At 38.0% G+C, this 23,390-nt stretch overlaps 1 protein-coding gene across 14 annotated transcripts in view; it reads left to right on the plus strand.

Annotated features, from left to right (window-relative positions):
• MCTP2 (multiple C2 and transmembrane domain containing 2) overlaps positions 1-23,390 on the plus strand; it is a 264,268-nt gene that overhangs the window by 49,577 nt on the left and 191,301 nt on the right. For all 14 annotated transcript variants that reach the window (XM_037734928.1, XM_037734892.1, XM_037734897.1 and 11 more), the window contains one exon: positions 19,368-19,902. Coding sequence is in view for 13 of the 14 variants with exons in the window: in XM_037734892.1 (XP_037590820.1) it covers positions 19,438-19,902 (465 nt within the window). In the remaining variant the exon portion in view is untranslated. The remainder of the gene's footprint in view (positions 1-19,367; positions 19,903-23,390) is intronic.

Consider the following 23,390-nt stretch of genomic DNA (forward strand, 5'->3'; position numbering starts at 1 on the left):
GATGTTAGATTGTTAATTTGAGATCTTTGTAACTTCTTGATGTAGGCATTTAGCACTATATACCTTCCTCTTAAACACTATCTGTGTCCCAGAGATTCTGATATGTTGTATCTTAGTTTTCATTAGTTTCAAATAATTTCTTGATTTCTTCCTTAATTTCATTATTTACTCAAAAGTCATTCAGGAGCAGGTTATTTAATTTCCATCTTGTGTGGTTTTGAGAGGTCTTTTTTTTTATTGAGAGTGTGGTTAGTATATATATTTTAACTTGTTGAGAATTGCTTTATGGCCAAGCATATGGTAGATCTTAGGGTATGTTCCACATGCAGATGAGAATGTATATTTTGTTATTGTTGGGTGGAGTATTCTGTAGATGTCTGTTAGGTCCATTTGGTCAAGTGTTGAGTTTAGGTCTCAAATATCTTTGTTAATTTTGAATACTAACAAAGCTTTACTCTAACAACGTCAGTGGGGTTTTGAAGTCTCCCCCTAGCATTGTGTGGTGATCTAATTGTGGATAAAAGCTTGTTTTATGAATCTGGGTGCTCCAGTGTTGGGTACATATAAATTTAGGAATAGTTTATTCTTCTTGTTGAATTGAACCCTTTATCACTATGAAATGTCCTTTTTGGTCCTTTTTGATTATTATTGGTGTAGTCTATTTTGTCTGGAAAAAATAGCAGACCCTGCTTCTTTTGTTTTCTATTTGCTTAAGAGATCTTTCTTAATCCCTTTACTTTGAAGCTATAGATGTCATTGCAATTGAGATGGGGCTCTTGAAGATAATATGCAGTGGGTCTTGCTTCTTTATCCAACTTGGCACTCTGGGTCTTTTAAGTGGGGTATTTAGCTTATCTACGTTCAAGGTTTATATTGATATATGCAGGTTTGATCTTGTCATCATGATGTTTGCTCTTTGTTGTATAGTCTTGATTGTGTAGTTGTTTTATACTGTCAGTGTGCTATGTACTTCAGTGTGTTTTTATGATGCCAGCAACAGTCTTTCATTTCCATGTTTAGCATTCCCATAAGGACCTCTTGTAAACTGGTCTGATGGTAACACATTTCCCTAGCATTTTCTTGTCTGAAAAGGATTTTATTTCTCCTTCACTGTTGAAGCTTAGTTTGGCTGGATATGAAATTCTTCGTTGGAATTTTTTTTAAGGTGCTGAATATAGGCCTCCAATTATTTCTACTGAAAGGCCCATGTTAGCCTGATGGGGTTCCCTTTGTACATGACCTGCCGCTTCTCTCTAGCTGCCTTTAGGAATTTTTCGTTTGCAATGACTTCAAATAATCTGAAGACTGTGTACCTTGGTGAAAGTCATCTTGTACAATATCCGGGGATTCTCTGAATTTCTTGAATTTGCAGTTTGACCTCTTTAGTGGGGTTGGGGAAATTTTTATGGATAATATTCTCTTGTCCTCAAATATATTTTCCAAGTTGTTTTCTCTCTCCATGTATTTCAGGAATGCCACTGAGTTATAGGTTTGATCTCTACATAATCCCATATTTCTTGGAAATTTTGTTTATTTTTTAAAATCTTTCTTTCTTTATTTTTTGCTGCCTGCATTGATTCAAAAAAGTTGTTTTTGAACTCAGAGATTATTTTTCTCAGCTTTGTCTCTTCTGTTAGTAATGCTTCCAATTGCAACTCAATTTCTGTCATGAGTGAATCATTTTCAGAAGTTCAGTTGATTCTTTTATAAAATAACTATGATATTTTTCAGCTCTGGGACCATTTTACTGTTTTCCTTGGATTGAATTCCAACCTTCTTCTGTATCTTGATGAGTGAACTTCCTTGCTATCTGGATTCTGGATTCTGAATTCTGTGTCTGTCATTTCAACCATTTTAGTCTGGTTAAGCATCATCGCTGGAGAGCCAGTATGGTCATTTAAAGATCAGAAGATACTCTGGCTTTAGAGCTGCCTGAGTTCTTGCACTAGTTGTTTCTCATCTTTGTGGGCTGATGTTCCTTTAATCTTTTACATTGCCATCTTTTTGATGGAGCTTTTTGCTTTTATAGCTCTTTGATCCCCTTGAGGGTTTGACTGTGGTGTAAATTAGGTTTAGCAAATTGGCTTCATTTTTGGATGCTTTCAGGGAGCCAAGGCTCAGTTTAGCACTTATGCACTGCACGCCCTTATCATTGGGGGCTGGGACCAGGCCAGCAGCTTTGTTCTCTAGCCCCTCAAGGTTAAGCAGCTGCTGTAATGGAGGAGCTGAAGTGTTCACAGTTCACTAGCGGCAACACTCTGATGGGGGTTGCCAATAAAAGTGATCCAGTGGGACAGTGGTGTGTCCTTACATGTGTGTGCACTGGTGAGGCAGTGGGAGGAGGCTGTGGGTGGGTGCACCCAGCCAGGAGAAGGCTGTGGGGTGGGTACACCAGGCAGGAGAAGGCTGTGGGTGGGTGCACACTGGCAGGGGTCTTTCTGCAAAAATGCTCTGACAGGTAGGTGGAATCTGCTGTTGAAAAACCTATGGCAGTGGCTATTTACAGGTGCTTTGGCTGGGCAGCTGAGGCTGTGCTGTAAGTTTTTTATAGCAAGGTAGGGACCATGGGAGAGGTCACCAGACAAATGGGGAACTCAAATCAGATTGTTCCTGTCCTACAGCAAGGCATCCTTACTCCGTCGAGGTCCAACAGCTAAAAAAGGCTAATACTGCCTAGAGGAGTATGGCAAGCCTTAGGAGGTGGTTTGTGGCCATGCTCCATGGCAGATATTCCCATGCCAACACCCCAGGCTCTGCACATGCTGGAGTTTTGTCTCTGCTAACTCTGGGAAGTTCTCCCTGCCACCTTAAATGTCTGTAGGGGTTGTGGGGTATCCTGCAGCTGGGATCTCAAAGGTCTGTGGTGAAATTGAATGGCTCCATGCCTATTTTATTCACCCCTTTCCTAGGAGCTGCTTGGGGCCAGGAATGAGTCCTGCTGCTTGGCAACCCCTTGTAGTGTTCCCAGCTTCTTACCTTTCAGCCCAGGTTCTACATCCTACCTCTGTCCCCTCTCAATACCTTCTTTCTGAGGATCTGTTCAGAGTATGCCAACCTAATTGATAGTCTAGTCTCTCTTGGTGGCAGAAGCAATTCCTGGCTGCATTTAGTCAGCCATCTTGGCTCTTTCGCACTTTGAGTATTTTAAAACCATCTCTATCACACATACTCCAACTCCAAAACACAATACATTAAAAAATTGATGTATTGAACTCACCAAATTTTCTTTTTAAATGGGTCTTGGCACCATATTAAGTTTTTTTTTTAAAAGCTGCTTATCAGATGTCCTTTCATAATTTCAGATTTGCAAATATGTAGTCTTGCAATTGTAGGTGCAGGCAGGGATATTGCACAATGGGAACTCATTAACCGTGTCAGGAATATACCTACTTTGGAGAATATTTGGCAGTGTCTAGCTAGTCAAGTTTAAGATACACATAACCTACAAACCAATAATTATACTCCGAGATATGGTGTTTGTCAGTGGGACCTTACTGGTAGTTTGGGCAGGAAAAAATATATTTTTTTGGCATTTTTTTGTATCCCTAATTTGCCCATACTATGAGTTACGTTCTCTACGATGGTCATTATAGCAACCAAATATTCTCTACCCGTTACTAATCACCTCCAACTGGAAGTTTATACTTGATGGCAAAACAGAGAGAAACTGACATGTGCCTCAGAAAATAAGTCTAAGAATCTTCTTTTAATCCTTTTGTAGTGGTATAATAAAGTATCTTAAGTCACCATATGTGGAACATTATTCAATAAATATAGATCTTCCTATAATGCAACCCTTAAAATGGCTTTAGTGAAGCTACATTTATCACTATGGGTAAAATTCCTGAAGGTAATGCTGATTGGAAAGCATGTAGTCATATACTACTTATATAAAGTTTATTAAAAATGTGTTTATATATCTCTGAATAATATGGAATACATGAATGCAATAAATTCAGTTTTAGGACAGTGATTTCTTCTGCTAGGGAATGGTGGGAAAGTCTTCACAGATGTACATAGGCAGTGTGCTTGTACAGAAGCACATGTGAGAATGCATAACCAATGCTAGGAATCTTTGAATGGAGTTTATTGGTCCAGGGATTTGAAAATGATTATGGACTGAAGTATATGAAAAATAGCATAGCTAGAATGCTATAAGGCCTTTACAACTACATAGAGTTAAAAAAAGTTTTTAAAAAGGTCAGGTAAGAATGATGGTTTCCAGCTTTATCCATGTTCCTGCAAAGGACATGAACTTATCCTTTTTTATAGCTGCATAGTATTCCATGGTGTATATATGCCACATTTTCTTTATCCAGTCTATCATTGATAGGCATTCGGGTTGTTTCCAAGTCTTTGCTATTGTGAACAGTGCCGCAATAAACATATGTGTGCGTGTGTCTTTATAATAGAATGATTTGTAATCCTTTGGATATATACTCAGTAACTTGGGCAGGATTGGAATTGCTGGGTCAAATGGCATTTCTATTTCTAGATCTTTGAGGAATCACCACACTATCTCACCTGTAAGTGGCTGTTGAATAATGAGGACACAGGGAGGGGAATATCACACACTGTCTATGGGGGTGGGTAGGGGAGGGGTAGTAAGAGGTGGGGGGCTAGGGGAAGGATAGCATTAGGAGAAATACCTAATGTAGATGACAGGGTGATGGATGCAGCAAACCACCATGGCACATGTATACCTATGTCCTATGTAACAAACCTGCACGTTCTGCACATGTACCCCAGAATGTAAAGTATATTAAAAAAAAAAAAAAGATTAGGTAAGGTCTCAGTGAAGGCGGGTTGAAGCCCACTTTATGTTAAAACTTTAAAATTTTGATTAATATTTTAGGGTTCAGGTCCCTAAGACCACCCTCAGGTTTGGTGATTCTCTAGGAGGACTCAAACTTTTCTCATACAGCTCTGATTTACCACAGGGATAGGAGGGAAAAAAATAATATTGACAAAGAGAAAAGAATATGGGGAATCTGGAAGAAACCAGGCATAAACTTCCGTGCCTTCCCTCTGTGGAGTCACACAGGACATGTTTAATTCCTACATGAGTGAGTTTTGACCACACGTGTGAATTGTTTTCTATCAGGGTAGTTCATTAGGGAGCTTTTTATTGGGGTTGGTCACAAAGGCACCTCTCCCTATCATGTGCTAAAATTCTAGACTCTCAGATGGAAGGCAGGAATTAGCATAAACCAAATTATTTGCATATACACTTTGTGCATGGTGAGCCACTCTTATTACTTAGGATGGTGGGAAGTCTCCCAAAATCCAAATTACCAATGCCAGCTAAGGCCAACCTTGTAGGCGAGCCTTTCAAAAAAATAGCAGTCTCAGACTAGCTAATTATCCTTTGCTTCACAATTTATTCTTTTGTTGCATGGTACATTAAGTTGGTCGGGGCTCCCGAAAAGTCACTTATACATTTTATTGAATTCATTCTGGTCATTTCAGGACAAGATAGTGACTGTAAATATCTCATCAGAGATTGGAATTAAAGTGGAAGTACAAGTATCTGAATGTTTCAGAAACCCTAGATCCTTCCTCCCTTTCCTTTTCCCCAGACTTCTCCAAGCACACTATATGAATTTGTAAGGGTTGAAAAAGAGGTAAGCAGTTCTAAGGCCTTTTCTAATGAATGAGATTTTTAGGTGACTAACTAGAAGTGGGGCAGGGTATGGCATTAACCAGAGGAGATGGGATCTACTTCTCTATTACTGCATTATGTTTCCTTCCAAGAATGTGGATGTTGGGGTTGAAAATTCATCCAGTTCTTTTGGTTGATCTTAATTTTGAAGGCGTTTCTGCCCACATTGTATAATTTTAAATATCGTGTCTAGTATATGAAATGATACTCCACCTGCAATTAGATGATACATTAAGTAAAATGTTGAAATGGTAGATAGGGAATCTGTATTTTGGAAGAAAAGAGCCAGATTTATCTTAAAAGCAGGGAAATGGTTTGTTCATTCTCTGGAAATGATCTAAAGAGAGTGCTTTTTATGAAGGATAATCTCCTTTAGAAAAGAAGAGAGATTTGTTTTTGCTACAAGCGTAATTAAATGCACTGAAGTATATAGATTCTTTTCCCAGTCCTATTAAAGTGCAGAATAATCTGTCTATATAATTACATTTGCTTTTATCTTTATCAGAAGGTAGGCATACACAAGCAGATTTTTAAATATCATTGACCCTATTCATATTATTTTTTCCCTCATGTTAAAATGATGTGATATGAAATTTTCTTTCTACTGGTAAGAAAAAAAATATTGATGGTTAATTTAAAAGATACTCCAGTAATAACATATTCTGACTAGTAACTGCTTGCTGCTCTTGAATTGACACTTAGATTGTGAAAACAAGACCTTTTTGTCACATTTGTATTAAAGAAGTGTAAGAAGCACAATGTGAGTCAGTGTTACTGAATAGCTTTAAAATGCTCGTAAAATTATGCTGTTTCATTCTGAGAACCTCTTTCCTACCTTGTGGTTCTTATTCAGGTAATGTTGCAGTATGAGCTCAATCAGAAATTTGGGGGCTGGTATTTAAAAGGTTTGTTGTTCTTTTCCCACTTTGCCAATTGCTAGCGGCCAGCTGGGGAGGATGTCTGGCTTAAAACCATAATAAATGAAGCTTCCATTAGGCTCCTCAGCTTGGGGCCATTTCCTGTAAAGACCTTGCTCTGCTGTTAGCGGTTTGGAGAAGCAGAATGCATATTTTTTGTTCAATAAATGAAAGCTGAAGATTACCAGGTAGGGTAGCATAGGTATCTTGTTTTGTGAAGAGATCCTGCTCTTCAAGGATTACATTTTATCTTGTAGCCCTTTGAGTGTTTATGACAATGACCTATGAACTTGCATCATGGTAGAAAACAGAACAAATATGTTTATTTTAAAATATCCTTTGAGAGGAAGCAAACATATTCAGATAGTTGGAATTATCTCAGCAGGCTTTCCAAACCTGACTTTTTCTTAGATTTATTATATCTTTAAGTTTTGCCTTGTTCTGGAAGATACATTGTTCATTGGAGAAGTAACATTTTCAGGCATGAAAGAGACCAAGCGTACTTTAGCTTTACATACTTTAAGAATACTTTTTTTTTTCTGGGCATGTATATTTGTGTTTATATGTTTGTAATTATTTACACATGGTTGTTTACTTTTTTCTGTTGTTTCATTCTGTATTTTGTGCTGTTGTTGCTTATTCTGGAAAATATATTGTTCTGGAAAATCCACTGTTTATTGGAGAAGTGACATTTTCAGGTACAAAGGAGTCCAAGGGTGCATTAGCGTTACACACCTTAAGAATCCTTATTTTCTCTGGGCATATCTTTTTGTGTTTATATGTTTATAATTCTGTGCACATGGTTGTGTATTACTCACATGCTTGGAGAAACTATGGCCAGTATACTTTACAAAACTTAAATGAGTTCCTGTTTGGAGTAAGATATAATAAAAACACTTCAATGTTTTTCTTCCACTGAACATGAAATCCGAATGAAATGTATGGTAAAGCTAGTTGAAGTCTCAGGAAAGTAAAGCTGCATCTTCAACAAGCAGGAAAGCCATTCTCCTCATTCGTCAGATTGGCTCCTGCAGTTTCCCAGGCCCAGCTGCTTACTGCCTGTATCTATAGACTGCTTGGGAGCTGGGTCATGACAAAACTGGAACATTTATCCGGTATGAACTTAATGCAGCCCCAAATCCAGATGTTAGCAGCGGATCTCAGAGAGAGAGAGAGAAAGAGAAAGAGATGACCTCTAGTTGTGGCCCAAGAAGAAAAGGGAAGTACTAAAGCTAAGAGGGGGAAGTCCCCTACTTTGTGTGCCTCCTTTATCTCCCTTTTGTCATGCCCCAGCTCCCCCACAGTCTTGAGCTGGAGGCAGTGGCAGCAAAAGCAGCTGGTAATAGGAAACTGCAGGAGCAAAAATAATGGGCCCTGGTATGATCGTAGATGAGGGTTGTTCCTGATTGTTGAATGAAAAAGGGTGAGTTCTAGGGTGCCAGAAAGTATCAGAGAAGACAGCTGGGAAGGAAGGGCTCGGGAAATGACCAAATACATTGTGAACGTATGCACTTACCCATAGCCTGAACATGCATGGATCTGATTCTTATTAGCAGACTTTGAGAATGGAGTTAATGGGTAGAACTCAACTCAAGTCCCAGAATGACCTCTACATCCTACCCAAGCAGGGCAGATCTTAACGAACCTGCATAACTATTGAAAACTAAACTGGGGTCTGGGCATGGTAGCTCAAGCCTGTAATCACAGCACTGTGGGAGGCTGAGGTGATGATGGACCATGAGGTCAGGAGATCCAGACCAGCTTGGCTAATATGGTGAAACCCCATCTCTACTAAAAATACAAAAAATTAGCGAGGTGTGATGGCACACACCTGTAGTTCCAGCTACTCAGGAGGCTGAGGCAGGAGAATTGCTTGAACCCGGGAGGCAGAGGTTGCAGTGAGCTGAGATAGTGCCATTGCACTCCAGTCTGGGCAACAGAGCTAGACTCCATCTCAAAAAACAAAACAAAACAAAACAAAACAAAAACCAAACAAAAAACCCTAAACTGATACTGAGACCATAGCCAACAGAAGGTGGGTTGAAATTTATGGCAAGATGCTAACTAGATTAAGTGCTTGCTAAAACAATGGTATAGCATCTTTGTAGATTTAAATAACATTCAAAATGTCCACAGTATAATCGATATTAGTTTATGAAGAAATATAAAAACTTTAACTCACATGGGAAGAGGCAATTAACAGATGAAAATGAAGATACGACTTTAAAGAAGCTATTGTAGAATGCTCAAATGAATAATCATGAGTCTTCAAATAAAAGTTAAGATAGAAACGATAAGCAAAGAAAGACAGGAAGTAGCACCAATGGAAACCAGACCTGAAAAGTACAATAGCTGCCCGCTCCACCCGTTCTCCACCCATCAAAAAACAAACCTCACTGTACGGATTCAGTGGCAGAATGGGGATGATAGAGGAAAGAGTCAGTAAAGCTAAAGATACATCAATACAGGTTATCCAACCTGAACAAAGAAAAAGAAGATTGAAAAATAATAAACAGAGGCCATAGGATTATAGAACAACACAAAAGGCATGATATTTGTATCATTGGAGCTCCAGAAGGAAAGGAGAAAGTGAGTGAGGCTCAACAAGTATTCCAAGAAATGATGGTGGAAACATTGATAGATTCAAGAAGCTAAGCTAACCCTGGGATACATCCAAATAAACACACACCCAGGCACATCATAAACTGCTAAAAACTTAAAGAAAAAAAATATTGAAATCAGTTAGAGCAATGATAACTGATATATGGACAAACAATGATTCAAATGACTGAGATTTCTCGTCAGAAATGATGGAGGCCTGGAGAAAATGGCACATCTGTTTTTCAAGAAAGAAAAGTACAGAATCCAATATCTAGCTAAAATATCCTTCAGAAATAAAGGTGAAATATCTATTCTCAGATTGGGGAAAACTAAGAGAATTTGGAGCCAGCAGACCTGCCATAAAATAACAAGAAAACTTCTTACACAGATGAGAAATGGTACAAGAAGGAAATATGGAATATTTAAATTTGGTTTGTTTTTTAAATCTCTGTCCAAACACAAGGCAATGGAAGTGAAAAATACAATTGCCTTTCTATTTTAATTTAATAGACTCTTTTAAAATTTAAGAGACCGTTCCTTTTATCTTGAATTTAAGTATGGCTTATGGTTGAAATCAAAAGTTAAACATAGTCTGATACAAATTTACACTTCTCCCATAATATAATAATACATAAGTTGTCTGAGACAAATACAAATTTACACTTCTCCCAAAATATAATAACACATAAGTTGTCTGAAACAACTTATGTGTTACTATATTATGGAAGAAGAGACCTACATGGTGGTATGTTAGACAGGATATGTCCCTTTCCTAACCCCAGATACCCATATACTTACCCCTGGATACCATGAATGTTACATTACGTGGCACAAAAGACTTGACTTGTCAGTGGAATCTAACAGACTTTAAGAGATAGAATACCCTCTGTTTTCCTGGAGGGCTCAATCAAATAACATGAGTCCTTAGAAGTGGAAGAGGAAAACAAAATAGTGGGTCAGAGAGATGCACCAATGAGAGAGACTTTACTCACTGTTTCTGGCTTTGAAGATGGAGAAAGGGGTCAGGGAATGTGGGCAGCCTCTAAAAGCTAAGATAAATCCTCAGCTGACAGTGAGCAAAAAATGGCTGTCAATGAAAATTTTTAAAAAGTTGGAATTTTGCCAAGGCTGAGAATGATGAAGAAATGGATTTTCAACTAGAGCCTCCCAAAAAAAGAAAGCATTATTGTCAGCACTTTGATTTTAGCCTGACAAGACCCACTTCAGACTTTCTCAGAACTGCAGAGTAATAAATTTATTTTTTAAGCCACTAAGTTTTTAGTTATTTGTTATGAAAGCAATACAAAGCAAATGCAGGTGATCTGCTTTCTTTGTTCCAACTGAAGTAGTAAAATATTAATTCTAAATAGAATGTGGAAAGTTAACTATGTATACTGTAACCCCTAGAGTAATCACTGAAAATTTATACAGAGATATAATCAGAATCATAACTGATAAATTAAAATGGAACACTATAACCTCAACAAATGAAGAAAAGGGAAAACAGAAAAAATGAAAAACAGAACAGGAAGGAAATAATAAAATGGCAGACCTAAATACAGACATATCAATTACTATGTTAAATATAAGTGATCTAAACAAACTAAAAGCTAGAGATTGTCAGACTGGATTTTTAAAAATGTCATAGCTCTATGCTTTCCATAAGAAACTCACTCCAAATATAATGATACTGTAAGCTGAAAAGCAAAAAGGACAGGGAAAATAAAACCCACACAAACACAAACCAAAAGTAAACTAGGATGGCTATGTTAAAATCAAACAAGATAGGCTTTAGAACTAGAAAATCATCAGGGATGAAGACAGACGTTACATATTGATTGAAGAGTTAGTTCAGCAAGAAGCTATAACAATTCTAAATGTTTGTGCAACAACAGAGCTTCAAAATACAGAAGCAAAAACTGACGTAACTCAGTGGAGAAATAGAGAAATTCACAGCTACAGTTGAAAAATTACTCCTCTTACAGTAATAGAAGATCAACAAGGACATAGAAGAGCTGAACTATCAACCAACTAAATCTAATGGACATTTATATAATACTCCACCTTACTATAGTCGTTTATACAGTCTTTCAAATGCATATGGAACGTTTAACAAAGACCGCATTGTGGGTCCTAAGTCAAACCTTAACAAATTTAAAAGAATTAAAATCATTTGGAGAATGACTTCTGGTCATAATTGAGTTAAACTGGAATTTAATAAAAACATAGATATATCATCAGCTACTTAGAAATTACCAATATACTTTTGAATAAACCATGACCTAAAGAAGGCGTTTCGAGAAAAATAAAAAATAATGAAAGTGAGGCTGGACGTGCTGACTCATGCCTGTTATCCCAGCACTTTGGGAGGCCAAGGTAGGTGGATCGCTTGAGGTACGGAGTTTGAGATCAGCCTAACATGATGAAACCTCATCTCAACTAAAAATATAAAATTAGCTGAGTGTGGTGGTGCATGTCTGTAATCCCAGCTACTTGGGAGGCTGAGGAAGGAGAATTGTTTGAACCCGGGAGGTGGAGGTTGCAGTGAGCTGAGATCATGCCACTGCTGTCCAGCCTGGGCAACAAGAGTGAAACTCAATTTCAAACAACAAAAAAAGTGAAAATAAAACATAATATTACATAATACATGGCCCAAAGAGGAAGTTTCAAGATAAATTAGAAAATACTTTAAACAGGAGAACAATGAAAATGTGACATTTCACATCTTATGGCATGTATCTAATATGTAGCCTTAAACCTTATTTTTAAAATGAAGGAAATGCTCGAAGCCATAATCTAAGCCAGTGGTTTGCAAACTTTCTCTGTAAATGTCTGGACAGTAAACATTTTAGGGTTTCTGGGCCATATGGTATCTGCCACAACTATTAAACTCTGCCATTGTGCAAAAGCAGTTTTGGCCAATATGTAAATACATTAGTGTGGCTGCATTCAGTATAACTTTATATATAAAAACAGGTAGTTGTATGGATTTGGCCTGTAGATTACTACCCTTTGATTTAGCTATCACCTTAAGAAAATAAAAAAAGTAAGAGCAAATTAAACCTAAATTAAGAAGAGAGAAATAAATCATAAAGACGAGTAGAAATGAATGATATTGAAGGTAAAACAATGAACATTAAAAACCAAAAGCTGGTTCTTTGAAGAATAATCAGTAAAATTGATAAACCTCTGGCACCATACTTACGGAGAATGATTGGGTGCTTTCTCAGACTGATAGGGAGAAAAACAGATATTCATTCTAAAACTATTCACTATCTTATTTGATAACTTAGTCCAATAAGGTGAGAAAAAGCAAAGGCATAACATATGGAGAAAAATAAATAAAAATACCCACTTTTGCAGACAACATGATTTTTTGTGTAGAAGACCTAAAGGAATATAATAAAAGCAACAAATAAATTTAGGCAGTAACAGGATACAAAGCCAAAAAAAAAAATTCAATCATATATGTTTATGCTGAAAATACACAATTGGAAACAAAAATGAAAAGCTATTTACAATAGCTTCAACGAAAATGAAATACAAATAAATCTAATAAAACATGTACTGGATATGTGTGCTGAAACTAGAGAACGCTGATGAAAGAAACCAAGGAAGACCTAAATAAATGGAAAGACCTGCCGTGTTCTTATATTGGAGACTAAACATAGTAAATATGTCAGCACTCTCCAAAGCTATCTATTTATTTAAAATAATACCTATCAAAATGTTAGCAGTATCTTTTTTCTTTTTTCTTTTTTTTACTTTTTAGAATTCTTTGTTTTATTATTATTCTTTAAGTTTTGGATACATGTGCAGAACATGCAAGTTGGTTACATAGGTATACACCTGCCATGGTGGTTGGCTGCACCCATCAACCCATCATCTATATTAGATATTTCTCCTAATGCTATTCCTCCCCTCCCCCACCCCCCAATTGGCCCTGGTGTGTGATGTTCCCATCCCTGTGTCCATGTGTTCTCATTGTTCAACTCCCACTTATGAGTGAGAACATGTGGTGTTTGTTTTTCTGTTTCTGTGTTTGCTGAGAATGATGATTTTCACCTTCATCTATGTTTCTGCAAAGGACATGAACCCATCCTTTTTCACGGCTGAATAGTACTCCAGGGTGTATATGTGCCACATTTTCTTTATCCAGTCTATCCTTGATGGGAATTTGGGTTGGTTTCAAGTCTTTGCTATTGTGAACAGTGCTACAATAAACACATGTGTGTGTTGTCTTCAGAGTAGAGTGATTTATAATCCTTTGGGTATACAGTAATGGGATTGCTGGGTCAAATGGTATTTCTCATTCTAGATCCTTGAGGAATCAGCATACTGTCTTCCACAATGGTTGAATTAATTTGCACTTCCACCAACAGGGCAAAAGTGTTCCTGTTTCTCCACATCCTCTCCAGCATCTGTTGTTTCCCGACTTTTTAATGATGGCCATTCTGATTGGTGTGAGATCGTATCTCATTGTGGTTTTGATTTGCATATCTCTAATGACCAGTGATGATGAGCTGCTTTCATATGTTTGTTGGCTGCATAAATGTCTTCTTTTGAGAAGTGTCTGTTCATATCCTTTCCCTGCTTTTTGACGGGGTTGTCTTTTTCTTGTAAATTTGTGTAAGTTCCTTGTAGATTCTGAATATTAGCCCTTTGTCATTTGGGTAGATTGCAAAACTTTTTGCAAAACATTCTGTAGGTTGCCTGTTCACTCTGATGATAGCTCCTTTTGCTGTGCAGAAGCTCTTTTTTGTAGAGAGTAACTCATTCTAAAATTTATATAGAAATAAAAAACTAGAATGGCTAAACAAATTTGAAAAATAATAAATTTGGAGAGGTCACACTGCCCAATTATAAGACTGTCAGGCTTCAGAAATCATAATGATATTGAAATAGTTACATAGATCGATGGAAATGAATGAGTCAAGGTTATATACCCACACAGATGTGGCATAGCTTTTTGATGAAGGTACAAAAGCAATTCAGTGAAGATATTACAGTCTTTTAAAATAATGACATTGGAAAAATTTATTCACATGTAAAAATGAACCTTAAACTAAATATAACACTATACAGAAGTTATCTAAAATAAATTATAAATCTAAATATAAAATATAAAACTATATTTCTATTACAGAACATGGGTGAAAACCTTTATTAATTGGGATGAGACAAGGAGTTCTTATACATGACACCAAAAGTACGTAACATAAAAATTTTTTAAAATGGCTTGTAAGACTACATTAAAATTCAAAACTTTTACTGTGCAAAATATACTACTAAGAGAATGAGAAGACAAGCTACAAACTAGGGGAAATATTTGCAAATTTTGTGTGTTCAACAAAGGACTTATATCCTAAATATTTAAAGAACTCTCATAACTCAACAATAAGAAAACAACCCAATTTCCAAAAATTGTGTAAAAATCTTGAATAGACAGCTTATCAGAGTGGACGAAAAAATAGGAAATGCATACAAAGGTTTTCAACCTCACACATTATTAGGAGAATGAAAATTAAAAACTGAGATGTGATACTACTATGTACATACCTATTAGAATGGCTAAAATTAAAAGTCCTGATAGTACTGTCTTGAGTAGGATATAGACAACTGGAATTCCCATAATTGTTGGTGAGAATGCAAATTGGTACTGTGAAAGTCTGGCAAACAGTTGGTAGCTTATTTACGAAGTTAAACATTCACTTACCATATGACCCAAGAATGTCACTCTTTAACATTTATCCCAGAGAAGTGAAAGCATATATTCCTACACAAAACACCTATATACAAATGATTATAGCAGCTTTATTTGTAAGAATTCCAAACTGGAAACAACCCAAATGTTCTTCAAGGGGTAAACAGATAAATTGTGGTACATCCACACAATGGACTACAACAGTCAGCAACAAAAAGTTGAACTACTGACTTGTGCAACAACTGGATGAATCTCAAACGCAGTGTGCTAAGTGAAAGAAGCCAGTCTCTAAAAGTTACATACTGCATGATTCCGTTTAGAAGACATTCCCTGAAAGACAAATTGACAATGATAGAGAATAGATCAGTGGTTTCCAGAGGGAAGAAGTGGGGGCCTGGGAGCACGTGAGCCTATGTGGATAGATAGACCCCTCTGTGTCCCAACTGTGATGGCGTAAACACAAATCTTTAAATGTATTAAGATTATAGAACTGTGCACCAAAAGTAAGAAGCCAATTTTGTTTTAGAATGATTTAAAAAATAAAGTGGAAAAAGTCATTTTGTATTGAAACAAAGAGGGTGAAACTGTTGTTCCATTGTCTAGGGGTTAGGTATATCCCTGACTTCTACTTGGAATTTCTCTTGAATGTATTATAATGCTCCAGTAATGTGTGCATTCCTATCAGCTTCATCCTCTCAAATGAAAGAGAGAAACTCTCCTGGCACAGGACAGTGTAGTGCATGGATAAAATAAACATTATTCCACATAGGGCACATTATTTAGAAATGCAGCTTTTTTTTACAGAAACTCCTTTTTCATTTTTCTTGGAGATTTTTTTTTTTTTTTTTTTTTTTTTTTTTTTTTTTTTTTTTTTTTTTTTTGGTTTGCTTAGTTACAGATATTACAAATGTCTTCATTTCATAAAAGACAAGTTCCCATTCACAGTTCCCCTTCATAATAGATTTCCCTCAAGGGGGAATGTAAGCTGCTCCGCTAGAATTCCTGCACTTTGATCTGTACAATAACACCAGGTAAATTTGTTGGAAGGCAGATTCCGGGGACTCAGGTTCATTTTCTGTGGTGGAGCCCAGGATTAGCTGTTTTATTTATATTTATTTATTTTGAAGTTTTTTCTCTTTGTTTTTCTTTTTTTCCCTCCCTCCCTCTCTCCCTCCCTCTCCTCTCTCCTCTCTCTCTTGTATTTCCTTCCTTCCTTCCTTTTCTTTTCTTTCTCTCTGTCTTTCTGTCTTTCTTTCCATTCTTTTTCTCTTTCGAGGCAGAGTCTCACTCTATCACCCAGGCAGGAGTCCAATGGCACAATCTTGGCCCACTGCAACCTATGCCTCCCCGGTTCAAGTAGTTCTTGTGGCTCAGCCTCCTAGTAGCTGGCATTCCAGGTATAAGCCTCCACACCTGACTAATTATTTATATTTCAGTAAAGATGGGTTTTCATCATGTTGTTCAGGCTGGTTTCAAACTCCTGATCTCAAGTGATCTACCCGCCTCTTCCTCCCATAGCACTGGAATTACAGGCATGAGCTACCACATCTGGCTGGGACTCGGTATTTTTAAAGACACTTTCTTAATGAGTCTGTTTTGGGTGCTGTAGGGAATTTAAGAAATTCTATAAATCCAGGAATTTAACTTGGAATACGTCTGTCCATGTGTCTGTCTCCATCTCGATAGCATTCATTACTTGTGTTGAAACACATGGCTCCACCTGACTGTTTTAAGCATTGTACAGTATCCCAGTGTGTGAGTGCATCTGAAGTCTTGCTGTTCCCATGGAAATCACAATGCTGCTTTACTGGCTGTGCTCAGGTATGCTTTATCTCACACATGTGCTAAGTCTTCATCATCAGACACTGCATGACATATGTGTCATTCCCAAACTTCAGTCTCATTGTTTTTGCTGAGAAGTTACTGGCCACCTTCTCCATTTTTATGTTTTCCATATATATTGCTTTCTTGACAAGGCTTTTCAGTTATTCAAACATTTTCTTTCATCTTCAGATGTTTAGTTTATCAAAATATTTCTTCTGTTAAAAATTCTATCTGTATAAAAAATTATCCGGGCATGGTGGCATGTGTCTGTAGTCCCAGCTACTTGGGAGGCTGAGGTGGGAGGGTCGCTTGAGCCCCGGAGTTCGAGGCTGCAGTGAGCTGTGATTGTGTCATTGCACTCCAGCCTGGGAAACTGGAGTGAGACCTTCTCTCTCAAAAAAAAAAAAAAATTTTATCTGGTTGTAATTAGTGTGGAATTTGTGTACATTCTTGTGCTCAGATGTTTCAATTGCGTTGTTTTAATGTCCACTTACATAATAAACTTTTCAAGGCTCTGCTCTGTGTCCCGAGTCTCTCATAGTACCTGTCACATTGTGGGTCCTCTGGTTGTATCAGCTGATGTGGCATTTCCCATTTCTTATAGACTCTTCCTATGTCCATAGAGTGTTATGCTACTATCCTCCATTAAATGCTAATTGAAGGAAAATATTGCTGTATGAAAATAGGGGCAATGCCTTTTAGCATACTTGCAGCTCAAGCTAGGAGATGTGAATGGAATGTACTTGTGTCTTGCTAATGTGAAATACAAGTTTCTGTTCAGAATAACGTTTAAAAGCTGCCAAAAAGTTGTAAAATATTTTAAACGTTTAAAGCCAAAATGACCCAATGCAAAATAATTGAAATAATTTTAAAAGTAGCTAACACTGTATTAAACATTTACTCCGTACCTAGCAGTGTTCTAGGAACCAAAGCAAAGAAAATGTGTTTTGTGGAAGCTCTTGGCATCTTTTTGCCTTCTGTGTATTAGCTCATTCAGGCTCCTGAGGTACTTATTGTTGAACTCATCTGTAATGTGGGGATAATGAGACCCAGAGCTCTTACGTAACTTAGGATATCCAAGAAATGATAATAATGATAGAGACAGCTTTCTGTGACTGAGCACTTTAAAACATCAGACACTGTGCTTTATGCTTTATGTCATCGTATCTGTAAACTAGGTCATTTCATCCCCACTGGGTAGGTGAGGCAATGGAGGCTCAGTGAGGTGACTTGCACCTGGTCATCCAAGTAGAACATGGCAAATCAAAATTGTAACCTGTGGAGTCTGTTTCAAGAGCCCAAGCTCTTAATCTTTACATTCTCTACTGAAGACACCAAGTTCATCCTGGGAGAAGCTCTTGCCATGTGCTGGACATTAGGCAAGGGCTGTAGAGGCAAAGTCCTGACCTTCAGTAGGAAAATGGCTGCATGCACCCTGATCTCTGGCTCCCTGGCTCTCTGGACCATTCTTCACAATGATGAACTGCCCTCTCCTGGAAGGAGCTGGGGTGGGGCACAAAAGCCAGGGTCCTTTGTTTCAGAAAATGTTTTGTGGAAGCTCTTGGCCTCTTTTTGCCTCAGTCAAATGTGGCAAAATACAAAGAGACCAGGTCTCAGTAGCTACCCATCCTGTTCTTTTTCATACCGAAAGGATTTATTATGAGGCATTGGACACATCAAATAAGGGCTATTTCTGCACATTTGATTTTGATTTGATCCCTGATGAGCTCAACCTGTTAGATCCCAAATCACCACTTTCCTGCACAGCATTTACTGTACTCTGTAATTACATATTTACTGTATGTGTGAAGCATCCTTGTTCCTCATAACCAACTGTGAGTGAGTGACACTTTCTCCCTTTCACATTCTCAGGCTAAATCTCAGAAACTTGCTTTTTTAAGGGCTCCATTATAGGAATTTTGTCATTTCTTCTTAATAAGAAGAAAACTCACATGCTTTTTTTTTTTGCTATAATCACCTCTATGTGAATATACATTTTAAAGATAGTAGATGGAATCTTAGTTGATAGGGCTATGATTTTGTTCTTCAAAATGTACACTTCATTCTCGAAAGGAAGTTAACATGGTTAAAGTGGGGATCAGTCATCCATAGTCTTCTGCGTTTATGGAGTTTTATTACAACATAGCCACATTCTTTAGGTATTGTGTCTGTCTCCTTTGATGTCACAGCAGCAGAGTTGAGTAGTAGCAACAGACACCATCTGGCCCACAAAATCTAAAATACTTATTAACTGGCCCTGCACTGAAAGTGTTTGTTGACCTCCAGTTTACAGAAGTAGAAAGACCCCACCCCTTGGTCATCCTGAAGAACACCTGCTGTTATTGTTCTCACGAAAGTCTTTAGCTCTGCTTTCTCTGGAGAGGAAATAAGAAAGTCATCTTTTCATGAAGCACATTTTTCTTTTTTTGGTGCCTACCTTATAATCTCATCATTTGAATGTTTCTACAGTTGCTCTGATAAAATACTTTTAAAAAGTTCTTTAAAAATGCTTTTCCCAATATATATAGAAGTTACCAATCAAATGTTGCAATCTTCATCACTTATTGGAAAGTGTAAGATTTTTGAGTTGTGTTTCCCACATTGATGTGCTCTACTGCCACCATGAAGGTTCATGTTCTTTTTTAATACTCTTTCATAGGAGTCACTGCAGTTGTTTTCAGTAGAGGTACAGTCTTCTGAGAAGCGGCTTCTTGGGTCTTCACGCAGCCATGGATCTGGATAAACCATCTGTTTGGGGCTCATTAAAACAGCGGACCAGGCCATTGTTGATCAACTTGAGCAAGAAGAAGGTGAAAAAGAACCCAAGTAAACCCCTAGACCTAAGGGCAAGGCATCACTTGGACCGCCGCCTCAGCCTGTCTGTGCCTGATCTCCTGGAGGCTGAGGTCTTGGTCCCAGAGGGCCGGCCTTACTCTGGGCCCCAGTCTTCCTACACCTCGGTGCCCAGCAGTCTGTCCACTGCAGGGATCTTTCCCAAGAGTAGCAGTAGCTCCTTGAAACAGTCTGAAGAAGAATTGGATTGGAGCCAGGAAGAAGCCAGCCACCTCCATGTGGTGGAAACAGACTCAGAGGAGGCCCATGCCTCTCCTGCTGAGCAGAGACGGGTGTCCAGCAACGGCATCTTTGATCTTCAGAAAACTTCCCTTGGAGGAGATGCACCAGAAGAGCCAGAGGTGAGAATGGGGCTGGGCTTTCCCATTTCTCTCCCCTCCCATCACTTCCTCCCTCCCTCCTTCCCATCTTCCCTTCCTCCCTCCTTCTTCTCCTTCCCTTTCTTCCTTTCTTCCTTCCTCTTGATTTTTGAAAAGTATGTTCAGTGCCCTTGGAAAATTTGGTTAGGAGCTATTTTCATGGTTAGCTCAGATAGGAAGAATATTGTTTACAAGAATTTAAATTAATGCAATATTGATTACACCCAGTGTTCCTATTAGTTTTAGGGTTGATCTCTGTGTATTTTAAAGCTATTACAAATAACTCTTCCAGAATACTTTAGGACATTAAAAGCCCTATTGGATGAATTCTCATTTATCTGTCTCCTGGCAAGGAAATGAAGTGCAGAACTTTTCCTGGAATTTTTTGTGTAAGTTTGCCTTTGTCACTACACTCTTGCCGGCCGTACCTGTAGACAAACTATGCATATTATTTTTTCTAAGAAGTGTATGAATGTATGTCCCCCTTTGACTGCCCGAGGATTTGAACTGCCACATGCGTGTGTGCATTCACCTATGAACAACTTCACATGCGTTCTTTTAAAAAACTTAACAAAACTTTAGTATTTAAATACAATTAACTAAACAAATATAATTATGACACAAATATTCTATTTCAAGGGTAAATATGATTTAAATTCAATCTCCAAATTACCAAATCATGAGTTTAGTGATTGATACAATTAGTTGTTTTTAAAAATTCTTTCATTAATGACACTGAAGTAGATTTCCATGTAGAAATAAGGGGTTAATTTTTCTGTGTCCCAGGTTAGTGTTACAGTTACATAGAAAACTGGTTGTTCAACTTGGATTTTTAGTTTCCCTTTTAGAAACAAAACTTATTGATTATTCCATGTATTGAGGTTTTACTGGGGAATGGGATCACGGATGTTTGGAGGATATCATGACCATATTCCTTACCAAGCATTAACTCTATTAAGACACCACTACCCATAAGTGACTTTAACTATTTTTTTTATTTGGTATTAAACTTTATAAAATTCTTTTTGTAAGCCTTTTCTGACTGTTTACTTATTTATAAATTTGAAATACATGTTTCTACTAAACAAAATGCAAATGAAGTAGATTATTAAATTAGGTCAGTAAGAGGAAGGTAACAGGTTGAGTTATGTAATGAAGTTAATCTTCGTCTTTTTTTTTTTTTTTTCCTGACCAGAAAATACAAGTGGGCTTCTTGTCTTTGATATGCTAACATTTTTATATTCAGAAGGATTTTTTTTTTGAAGCAACTGCTGTTAAACAATTTAGAACTTTTATTGTCTCTGTTGAGTAAATAGAAATATTTGAATGCTATTCTAGGCCAGGCAGTGTCAAAGTTGCTATTGGAAATAGAGATTCATGAGAAAGTGACTCTGCTCTCCGACTATGTTTTGTTGGGAGATCATATACTCCCAAGCAGAGCATAAGAGGCAAGTGGATATCAGAGCTGTCATTGCAAAATGTCTCATCCTGGTCTCCTGGAAGCTCATTAGAAGGAGGGGATCCGTGTGTGGGACATAAGGGCGTGCTATCTGCGAAGCAGTGTCCACATTGGCACAGAGGACAGTCTGCTTACCAGGTGAGGAAATATGGTGACCACAGGCCTGAAGTGTAGATGGGTGCTGTTGGGGATAGTGAGTGTTTTGCTTTACTTAGATTGGAGGCTATGGGAGCTTTGTGGTGTGATGTATGTCTGGAAGTGTGGGCTGTTCCATGGTGATAGATGAAGCGTTGTTGGGCTTGGCTGTTTTATCATCTCCAGGTTCAATGCAGAAAGCTTACAATAGTCAGAGTCCTTCAATAAAGAATAGGCTATTCTGGATTATTTGATTTTCCCTTTTGGTGCAGACATTTTTTTAACCTTTGTTCTCAAGAAAGAATCTTTTTCCTCCTCTTTTTCTGCCCTAGAAAGTGCAAAGAAAGCTGTAAAAAAGGATGAGTTCATGTTCTTTGTAGGGAAATGGATGAATCTGAAAACCATCATTCTCAGCAAACTGACACAAGAATAGAAAACCAAACACCTCATGTTCTCATTCCTAGGTGGGTGTTGAACAGTGAGAACACATGGACACAGGGAGGGGAGCATCACACACTAGGGTCCATTGTGGGGGTGCTAGGGGAGGGACAATGGGGATTGGGGAGGTTGGGGAGGGATAACATGGGGAGAAATGCCAGATATAGGTGATGGGGGGATGAAGGCAGCAATCCACCTTGCCATGTATGTACCTGTGCAACAATCCTGCATGATCTACACACGTACCCCAGAACCTAAAGTACAATTAAAAAAAAAAGTAAGTGCAAAACAGAGACTAAGACTGATTCTTCCAATGAAGGTTGAGGTTGTCACTACTTAAGTACCATTGATTTGCTGGGTGGCATGCTTGCAGAGGATGAAGGAACAGGGTGCTGCTGGTCCCCTTGCAGTCTAGTTCTGCCCACCCACCTCCCTCCTCGCTGGGCTCCTCTCCTCAGTCCTGCCTGTTGGGGTTGGACCTGTCCCACTACCTGAGAATCCAGAGTTTATCACGTGGCAAAGAAGAAGGAGAGCTCCCTTACTTATCTTCTCCACTAGGGTGTGTTAATTTGGAGTATTGGCATGGCTGGGGAGACATATTTGTCTGTGTCTTCTAAGAGTCTAGCTTCATGCCTGGCACATAGCATGTAACGTGTGCTCAGCTGATACTTGTTTAATACAAAAACAAGGATAGCAACATGTGCATTCAGTTTACTCGGGTATTTGTTCATGTTTTTCCTGTGAGTTTTCTTTATGTTTTAATTAAAATCAACATTTGTGGTTTTTGAAAAATACCCAATTTCATTTTGTATGATAATTGGAATTAGAGGTTTAGGCAGGTATAAACTTTTTAGCTGAAATTGGATATTGATTTTATTATTTATCTATTTATTTATTTTTGAGATGGAGTCTTGCTCTGTTGCCCAGGCTGGAGTGCAGTGGCACCATCTCAGCTCACTGCAACCACCGCCTCCCAGGTTCATGTGATTCTCCTGTCTCAGCCTCCTGAGTGGCTGGGACTACAGGCACGTGCCATCACGCCTAATAATTTTTTTTGTATTTTTAGTACAGATGGTGTTTTTATGTGTTAGCCAGGATGGTCTCCATCTCCTGACCTCATGATCCGCCCACCTTGGCCTCCCAAAGTGCTGTGATTACAGGTGTGAGCCACCGTGCCTGGCCCATAATGATTTTAAATCTGAATTTATCATTTCTGCATTTTTTAAAATTTAACAAAGGGGGAAATTCTGGCAGAATTCATGTCACCTGAGAGTTTGGGAGTTGGTTCCTCTGTATCTTAGATCTGGCTCATCTGTGTCTTCCTAGTTAATGGCCAGTGGCTTTCTATACATTTTGTGGAATGGGGAAGAAATGAGCAAGAAGGAAGGAGCTGACATGTGACAAGCCTGGTATACAGCAAGGACAATCAGATTTTTGT

The sequence above is a fragment of the Cebus imitator genome, unplaced genomic scaffold, assembly GCF_001604975.1.
Source record: "Cebus imitator isolate Cc_AM_T3 unplaced genomic scaffold, Cebus_imitator-1.0 Scaffold19, whole genome shotgun sequence".
NCBI lineage: Eukaryota > Metazoa > Chordata > Mammalia > Primates > Cebidae > Cebus > Cebus imitator.